This window comes from Lichenostomus cassidix, chromosome 4 (genome assembly GCF_008360975.1).
Source record: "Lichenostomus cassidix isolate B80296 chromosome 4, HeHo_3.0, whole genome shotgun sequence".
In the NCBI taxonomy this organism is placed as follows: Eukaryota; Metazoa; Chordata; class Aves; order Passeriformes; family Meliphagidae; genus Lichenostomus; species Lichenostomus cassidix.
Window position 1 is genome coordinate 47,023,260 of NC_139484.1, and position 9,473 is coordinate 47,032,732.

The 9,473-nt window shown below is 37.9% G+C and overlaps 1 protein-coding gene across 3 annotated transcripts; it reads left to right on the top strand.

The window, feature by feature from the left end:
* The first annotated feature begins 800 nt into the window (after positions 1–800).
* GNPDA2 (glucosamine-6-phosphate deaminase 2) lies at positions 801–8,563 on the top strand. 3 transcript variants are annotated; one of them, XM_085059049.1, is made up of 7 exons: positions 802–947; positions 2,391–2,558; positions 2,863–2,960; positions 3,438–3,620; positions 3,930–4,114; positions 4,208–4,382; positions 7,539–8,563. In XM_085059049.1, exons 2-7 carry the CDS (start codon positions 2,431–2,433, stop codon positions 7,595–7,597), a joined length of 828 nt encoding a protein of 275 aa, XP_084915175.1. In that variant the 5' UTR covers positions 802–947; positions 2,391–2,430; the 3' UTR covers positions 7,598–8,563. The 3 variants fall into 3 exon arrangements, with proteins under 3 accessions (XP_084915177.1, XP_084915175.1, XP_084915176.1); XM_085059050.1 differs by lacking the exon at positions 802–947 and adding an exon at positions 1,048–1,328; XM_085059051.1 differs by lacking the exon at positions 2,863–2,960 and having other exon boundaries at positions 801–947; positions 2,391–2,554.
* Positions 8,564–9,473: the final 910 nt, after the last annotated feature.

Below are 9,473 nucleotides of genomic sequence, written 5' to 3' on the forward strand. Positions count from 1 at the left end.
GACCTCCCTGGGCAGCCTGTTCCAGTGCTCTGCCTCCCTCAAGGTGAAGAAGTTCTTCGTGTTGAGCGGGAACTGCTTGTTTTAGTTGATGGCTGTTACTCCTTGTCCTTCTTGAAGGCACCATCAAAAAGAGTCTGACACCATCCTCTGACATCTGCTCTTGAGACATGTATACTCATTAACGAGACCTCCTCGCAGTTTTCTGTACACTGAACAGGCCCAGCTCCCGCAGTCTCTCCTTGTAAGAGAGATGCTCCAGACCCCTCATCATCGTTGTGGCCTCTACCGGACCCTCTCCAGTAGCTCCTTGCTTTTCTGGAACTCTGGAGAGCAGACTGCACGCAGCACTGCAGATGTGCCTCACCAGGGCTGAGCAGAGGGGCAGATCAGCTCCCTGACCTGCTGGCCGCACTGCTCCCGCCGCACACCAGGACACCACCGGCCCTCCTGAACACGGGCACTGCCGGCTTGTGCTCGACTTGTGATTCACCAAGAAGCTAATGCTTCACCTAATTGATATTTTTTCAGTAACTACTCTCAGCTTTTGTAGCTGCATCATGTAAACATTAAGTTACAGGGGAACCTTTATCCATGCAGATCCCAGTGTGCTGCCGCAGCAGAGGGGCTCCGGCAGGAGGGCTGTGCACGGCTGAGCTGCAGGCCGGAGTTCTGCCAGCGCCCTGAGCTCCCCGGGCCCCTCCGCTGCGGACCGACGAGCCCTGCCTCGCTCCCGCCCGCAGGAAATAAACACGGGAAAGGAGCCCGGAACTGATCGCGGGTAAAAGAGCCATTTCCCGGCCTCGCCGGGCGCTTCCGGGTCGAGCGCCGGGTTCCGCTGGAGGCGGCGGGGCGGGAGCTGCGGGGCGGGCCGCGGTCCCCGTCCTCCTCCTCCTCCTCTTGTTCATCCTCCTCCTGCTCGTCCTGGTGCCGCTCGCGGGCTGTCCCGGGTGAGCGGGGCCGGGCCGGGCCGGGCCGGGCCGGGCAGGGCGCGCCGAGCCGGCCGTGCGGGCAGGGCGGGGCGGGGAGGCCCCGGGGCCCGGGGCTGCTGTGCCGGCTGCGGGGCTCTCCTCTGCCCGTGTGGGTTTATCACCCGGCCCCGCCGGAGAGGACAGAAATAAGTGCCCTTAGCCGAAAATCCGCGGTGGTTCTGATGTTGTCCGTGGGTCGCTGCTCTTGGAGAGCATCCCCGTGTTCTCAGTGTAAAATTGCTGGGGCTTTATGAGGTCGCCCTAAAGCCGTGGGCTCTGTTCCTGGGGGCTTGCATTTTCTCCTCGGGATTGTGTGTTAACTCTTCTGGGTATCTGTGAAATAGCGTTTCCTCTGCAAAGGTGAGTTTGGCTTGTCACGGCTCCGCTGTCCAGGAGAGGAGGCGGCACAGGGTGATGATCACTTTCTTCCTTGGGTGCATGAAGTGCGACAAACATACTACCCTGTTAAGTACTTCAGTTCATATTTGTTTTAAAACCAGCCGCTCATTTTGGGTCAGCTGAGAGTAGTGTGGTTTGTCACATAGCTGGCCCATAGCTTCTGACAGCTGAGCTGTATTCTGGCTAGTGCCAAGCATACCCAGACCTGGGAAGAGGAGCGTAACACATCACAAACTGGTGAAAGAGCCTCAGTCTTTCTGGTAATTAACCGACTCGATTAAACAGAAACTCATGGAAAAATGAGTTTCACTTAAATGTATGAGATGCTTCTATACTATTAGCAACCAAGCTTGTTTTCTGGATATTCATCTTAAAAGTTGATACAATTGCACTCGAGATAAAGCCTGTTAAACTTTTTTTTAAAGTTATGTTGGAAAGAAAAAGTGTGACCTCATGAGTATTTTTTCCTGTGAATTGTAAACATTTCAAATGTCTCTAATGCTTTAACTTTTTTTTTTTTTTGGCAGATAAGTAAACTTACTGAAGCATTGTTCAGGAGCTAGAATAGGAGTAAAAGGAGTCTTAATTATTTAGTCCCGATTAGATATTTTGATTATAGAAACATGGGATTACACTGGGTCTTGTTTTTGAAGTTTTAGGCATTCAGCTGGTCATAAGAAACAGGAGTTAATCTTGGTGTTTGAGTACTTCCTCTTTTCTAGTGGTAATAACACTTGACTGAAAGATTGAAGTTCAAAATGGCTTGTTCTCGTTTTGTTTTAACTTTTTCCTATAATTGCTTTAAGTTAGTCTGTGGATTTTAATAAATATTTTTACTGTAATCTGTCTTTTGGATTCTGTAGCTTTTCTTTTGATTGTCCAACTTGAACTAGGACTGCAAGAGTGTGGTATGCTTATGAGAGTCATCGGTGTGAAAGATGATTTATTATCTCCTCTGTAATCTGAAAAGTTTTACAATTAGTCATGTGGTGCTTATTTTTACAACTTCAACATTTTTCCCAGGTTTAAGTTTGTTTTATCATACAAGTTCCTCACTGCCATAATGAGGCTAGTAATTCTTGAAGATTATGATCAGGCTAGTGAATGGGCAGCCAAATACATCTGTAATCGTATTATCCAGTTCAAGCCAAGTCAAGGAAGATACTTCACGCTTGGTCTACCAACAGGCAAGTTTTATTCGAAGTCTTTGTAAATAACTAAATCTAGAACATTGTTTGTATCATTGCCAGCAGATACAGTATTTAAAAGAACCTAAGTATTATTTTTGGTAGTATTCTACCTTTTTTTTTTTTTAATAAGGATTTGATTTCTGTGAAAAGTTGTGATAGTTTAAGAAACTGATAAATACTAAATGAGAAACAGCAGATTGCTTGTATGTTGAAAAGCATTGTAGCAAAATTTGACTGAAGACATTTAAATACACTGAAAATGTGCAGATACACAAAACAGTAGAAAAACTTTATTTAACAGGTAGTACACCTTTGGGATGCTACAAAAAGCTGATAGAATATCACAAAAATGGAGATCTCTCTTTCAAATATGTAAAGACTTTCAACATGGATGAATATGTAGGTAAGATGTGCTATTATTTGAGAACACACTGTACTTTTTTTTTTTTTTTTGCTCCTTATAAAAACTTCTAAATACTTTGTCAAAGTACCAGGTTAGTTTAGTATGTTTGTACTCTTACTTTAGACTGCTGTCCAGGCATTCTTCTCTATTCCTTTATCTAAAAAATGCAAAAATAAACACTGGGCTAAATTCAGTGTTTCACAATACTTCTGTAGAAGTTATATTGTCATTTAATGTTGTGACTGCATTTCTGTTGAAGACTTTCTACTCTGTGATAAGATGTATGTGAAGGGAATGTTAACATATTACCCTGTACAAGCCAGCAGGAAACCCTTCTTCTCGATAGAGTTTCAAATCTTGCTTTATTTATTTGACTCAGGTTTGCCTTGCATGCCTTATATCAGTTATGCATAGACTAGAATTAAGGGTGTTTGGTTAAATGTTGTCAAATAGTAATTTCACTCTAAATGATTTCAGGACTTCCCAGAAATCATCCAGAGAGCTATCACTCATATATGTGGAATAACTTCTTTAAGCATATTGACATAGATCCGAATAATGCTCATATCCTTGATGGGAATGCACCAGACTTGCAGGCGGAATGTGATGCATTTGAAAAGAAAATTGAAGAAGCAGGGGGGATTGATCTGTTTGTTGGAGGTATGAGGAAATACAATTCAAGCATATGCACCAATTCTTTAATCATTATTTTCATAATTTGACTAAAACCCAGATTTTTCAATTACTGTGTAAGAAAGTTCTGTGACTAACAAAGAATCAGTATAAATACCCAAACAGAATGGTTGGTGTCCAAGTTTCTAATGACTTAAGTAAGTTTTGAATGTTTATTATTGAAAATGGGGAACCAAATGGAAAGGATGGGTCCTAAACATCTATTTGTTTACAATGTTTGAAGATATGTGTTGACTCTCAGGCCTGGAATGATTTATTTTTTTTAACTTTGAAAAGGCATTGGTCCAGATGGCCACATTGCATTCAATGAACCCGGATCAAGTTTGTCTTCAAGAACAAGATTAAAGACTTTAGCAATGGACACCATTTTGGCAAATGCTAAATACTTTGATGGAGACTTATCTAAAGTACCAACTATGGCGCTAACAGTTGGTGTGGGTACAGTGATGGATGCTAGAGAAGTAAGAACTCATTTAGTTCTAGTCGCATGTGTGTTTTCAAGGTTAATTGGCATTGATACTGGGATTAAAAGTAAAGAGACATTTGTTTTGCAGGTGATGATTCTTATAACAGGTGCACATAAGGCTTTTGCATTGTACAAAGCAATTGAAGAAGGAGTCAATCATATGTGGACAGTTTCTGCTTTCCAGCAACACCCTCGCACTATCTTTGTGTGTGATGAAGATGCTACTTTAGAACTAAGAGTTAAAACTGTGAAGTACTTTAAAGGTGAGCACTGAATCAGAGGTTACATGTGTTTACACAAAACCAACAGCTTTGAAATTACATTGATTTAAGTCTGAGCTGTCCAACACTTGGCAGTCAATGTATAATGTTATATAGTCAAAATACTAAATGTTAACTTATTTCATGTGTTGGGAAATTTGCCAGGAGGCATAACTTGTGCTACTTACATTCCAGACAAATCTACTTGGGAAGAGTATTTCCTTTGCTTCTAGTTTGAAACAATAGTTTAGCAATCTTTTAACTTCAAACAGCAGCAATCTGGTGTTCTAGAATACAGGTCTTAAGTATACTGGAAAGTTTCACTTAAAGAAAACTCTTCATTTATTAATCCTGATACGTTTTCATGCTGCTTTTGCTGTGTGCTGTAATGTGATGTCTAGTAATCTGGGATACAGACTTTGAAGCCACCTGAGGACATTTTTCATGTGCAATTAGCATAATAATCTATACTGACTGAATACGTTGCACCATTTTACTGTGCTTCTCATATTTGTAGTAGGTATATTGGGGCAAACTTAAAATAAGTCAGGGTATTTGATAGTCATTGAGACTTTCCAGATGGAATTCTGTTTCACTGAGATTGTAGAAGCTGAGAAAAGTAGTTTTCTCCTGACTATATTAACACAGCACATGCAATTGCATGACTCAAGTAATCTTTCTCACTAGCATGGATACCTGTAGTAGCTGAGGTATCAGAGATCAAAATTGTAATTTATTAAATTCTTTTTTTAGAGCATTATATCACCAGTATGTATTAGATTGCAATTTGGACATTACTGTGATTTTTATCCTGATACCTTGTGGCCAACTTCTTAATTTTGGATTTTTCAGTATGCTGTTCTCTGCTATATATTTGTGGGGTAGGAGGGAGGGTTAGTCTTTTCCTGTAGCACACTGCTAGATAGTGCTTATTGTTTTCAAAGATAAACTTCTCTGACTGTTTGGATAAGTTTTAAATATTATCCTGTATTTCATATAAGCAGAGGCTTTGCTTGGGAAATACAAATCTAATGTAGAATCACTAGGTATGAATGACACTGAATATTGCTTTAAAAACATCAAGGGCTACAATTTATGAATGTGTACTGTTGTGTCACTGTATTTAATTACCCTGTAATACACAGCAATAGAATTTTTTAAAAGATTGTTTACTTTAAACTTGCTTAATTTTACCTACTTTCAGTGAGATTTTTTTCCCCTTATGAGACAGAGGAGAAATCAGTGTGGGTCAAATTTGGAATTATTTCTGAATCTTGATCTTCAGATTAGACTTCTTAGGGAAGCTAGGTAGTTCTTATTACTGCTATTTATGGTAGGGATTTACAGGAATTTTTCACCACTTAAAAATTTCAATATGAAACTGCATTTTTTTTTTTTTTTGTTTTATAATCAAGTAGCACACTGGCTGGTAAATTGATTAACCTATTCAATTTTTCTAACTTTCTGAAAATCTATTCTAGACTAAAATTATCAAGTATACTTATGGTCTTACTGTAAAAGGGAAAATAACTTTCTTGAAGAATGAAACAGAAAATTAATTTTGAATTTACTAATTTGTCTGCAGATAAGTTAGTTCAGGATAGTATTTTCCATATTATGCATGCTCCTCTTAAAACTGTATGCAGAAATCTATTTATTCAAATCATACTTGAATATACAGTGGGACTTTCCTTAGAATAATTGTTTTGGCATCTATCAAGTCTGGTACAGTCCTTTAAAAAACGCTTCTGTTTCTCACTGTTTTTCCTGTAACACTTTCACTAACAGGATTTAAATATTCTTCATTAAGTATGGCAGAAGCAATACTTTCTAACCATTTTTCATGCATCTAGGAACTGGGTAATTATCTCCTTTTCATTTCCCCTTTTTAGAAAAGGAAAATACTGGTAGGAAGTTAAATGTTTTAAAGCTCAAAATGTGTTTCTAGTTTGAGTAGTGTATGCCGCTCTTACTCTTTAAGGACAGATGACTTTTATGTCAAATGTATACTTAATTTTTGTCACTGTTAAACTGAAAAATATTGGGCTTGATCTAACATCTGTATTTTATATTAAATAATCACATAGTGATTAGTAATAGATGCTGCATAAGATGCTTTTTTTTGTGGTCACTTAAAGTAATGACCTTAAATTGTATAGTTATTCAAATTTCATGTTGCTGCAGTGACACCTAAGGATGCCACCAGCTGCATCATGTAGCAAAGGTATTTGCATATTCTTTGCCATAGATAATCATTAAAATATGCATTACTGCCAGATTTCTTTCATGGTTTTTAAGAAAATTACTTTTAATGTTGCATATATTAATTTTAGAAGTTAAATCTTCAGTTCAATGCTAAAATTGACTTTTACTTTGCAGACTGTGAACACTTATTAGTCCTTAAGGTGAAATGAGGTTAAAAACCTGCCAGTGATCCAATGTCATGCATACCTAGATATGGGTAACATTTTTACTAACTTATAGCAAAGTAAAGAGGAGAGCATTTTTTTTATTAATTGCACTTCAGCGTTTTCCAGAATTGAAGCAGTTCAAGAAAAAAATAATCTCCCTAATCATAGCTATGGAGAACTTGTATATGACCAAAAAAAAACCAAAAATCCCAGCTAGAACAGAAAACAGTTGAATTGCTAAAATTGAGTCTGCATTAAGAGTCTGGATAATTTAACTTGATTTTGCTTGTTTAGGACCACAAGTACCCTGATTATTACAAAGACAGTATTACCACAATGCTAGAACATTGCAAAAGAACTCAAGCTGTATAAGTCTTGCTATGTGTATATCTGATTTTTATGACAAATTGTGGTGTGAGGGAATTATGTTGCTGTTACACAGTTTTTAACAGAAAAAAAAAAGATGTATGCAGTCATTTGGAAGTATTCCAGATGTGCTTTTTGGGTCTGTTAGAGAACTGTCTGGTCCCTGCTCAGCTGATACTGAATATGTTATTAGGGTGCAAGTGATATAGGAATGTATCTGCTGTCCCTGATTTTGAACTACTTTAAGTAGCCATTGTTGTTCTCTTCAGTGAACTATTTAAAATGTATACTTGGAAGCAAACTCCAAATAAAAATGTGGATATAAGGGCATGTTACCAAAGTATAACTAATGTAAAGCTGGCATTGTTGCTTTCCCCCCAAGGTTTAATGCATGTGCACAATAAGCTTGTGGACCCACTGTACAGTATGAAAGAAAACTGAAAAGAAGATTGAAGAGGAACTCCATGTGGGTCAGCAACAACAGTTTTAGGTAGCAGATGAGTTCACTGCTATGCAATATGCTGAAAACCGTTTAAAATGGGAAATCCTAGGTACTGTATTTTTAAAAAAGGTCCAATATCTGTACATTCACATTCCATCTGTTTGCTGTTGTGCATTTTGCTTTAACATTTGGAGCTGTGCTGTTGGCTGGTACATCACTAAATGGAACAGAACAAACTTTGGGAGAGACTGCATGGTATGTAGAGGGAAAAAGCAGACCACTTACTCTAGCACAGCAATGTAATGCATCCACCTTGTGTTAGAGATGATGACACTTCATTTCCCAGAATTTTTAATTTTTGGCTTGGTTAGTGTAACTACATTTTGCATTCGTGTCTCTAGGCAGAATGGTTTTGGCTTTTGTTAATATTACGGACTTGTAATAGTTGTATAATTTCTACTATGAAATGTTCTGTTTACATATATCTAATGTACACTGAGCTTTTGCACTTGGTTGCCTTAAATTTGTCTTAAACAGCTTTTGGGCATCTCAAGTCCTGCTATATAGTTCAGGCAAATGAAAAGACAAAAACAGTGCCTAAAAATGCACCAGATTCTTCAAAGTTAGAACTTGTTCCATGGATAAAAATATTAAACTTCTACCATAGCACTTTTTCCTCTCATGTATTTCAGATTACTTTACGATTTTTGTATTTTTGGTAATCAAGCTTTATACATAAGGAAAAAAGTCAATATTCCTTCCTGGAGGTACCTGTTCAGTTATATAACTGATGTTACTTACCTGCCTGAAAAGAGTTTAATTTACAGAATTATGATGTCTGCAAATGATCATTTAAAGCCAACTGTTAATCACTTTTTCATTGTATCATTATAAACATTGAGCTGTTACAAGGAATGTTATTTCCTACTTTGAATATAAGTAAAACTTAAATATAAATCTCTTAATTTCAAAATTGTTTCATTTCTAATATAAATTGTCAAGAGTAGATATTTCAGAATTTCAGGGAGTGATTAGGCACCAAAGGAGGAAGAGTTTACTGATGAAGATTTTTTTGGGAAAGCCCTTGTGTAAAATACTCACAGTGAGGAAGTGCAAAAAAGTGTAATTTTGAAAACTTTATTTTTCACTTAAATACCAGGCACATAGCCTGTATTACACATCACAGGATCTCCCCAGGGATGTGGTAGTTTCATGTAGGCTCACCTTTGTCATAAATGGTTGGACCAAATGGTCTTACAAGGGTCTTTAAAATCTGGACTGTTCTCTGATTCTGTGAAATTACAAAAGCATGGAAGAATCTGTCTATAGCAGTGTAGGAAGCCAGGCCAAGTGTTTCAATTCTCAACAGTACATTGAACATCTGCACATTTAAAACAGGCTTTCAGCTTTAAGGCTCAGTTTTTGCACCTGTATTTTTGAAGCATATTGCAACATTGTGGGGGAAAAATGTTGACAAAGACTGCTTTTCAGGAGAGTGCTGTTACAGGTAGCATATGACTCAAAATGCAGCGTTAAGTTTGTCATTCTTAGCCTTTACAGCTAAGCAAGTTTATAAACAATTTTACTATATAAAGCATGAAACTGTAAGTAGCCATGAATTTGGGTTACTATTTAAAGAATTGTATCATATTTTTATCTTAATGATCGTGATTTTTCTTGTGGCAAAATGGAGAATTTTATTGAGGAAACAATATTCTTGTTCTTTTATTCCTGAACATTTTTCAGTCATCTGCCTCACTTGGCAACCTTACCCACTAGAGCCCTTTGTATTCTCAAGATGTGCAAGACCACAGAATCAGTATTTCTTCTCCCTTTTAATCTACTGGATCTTCTGTGAAACACAGGCCAGTTTAA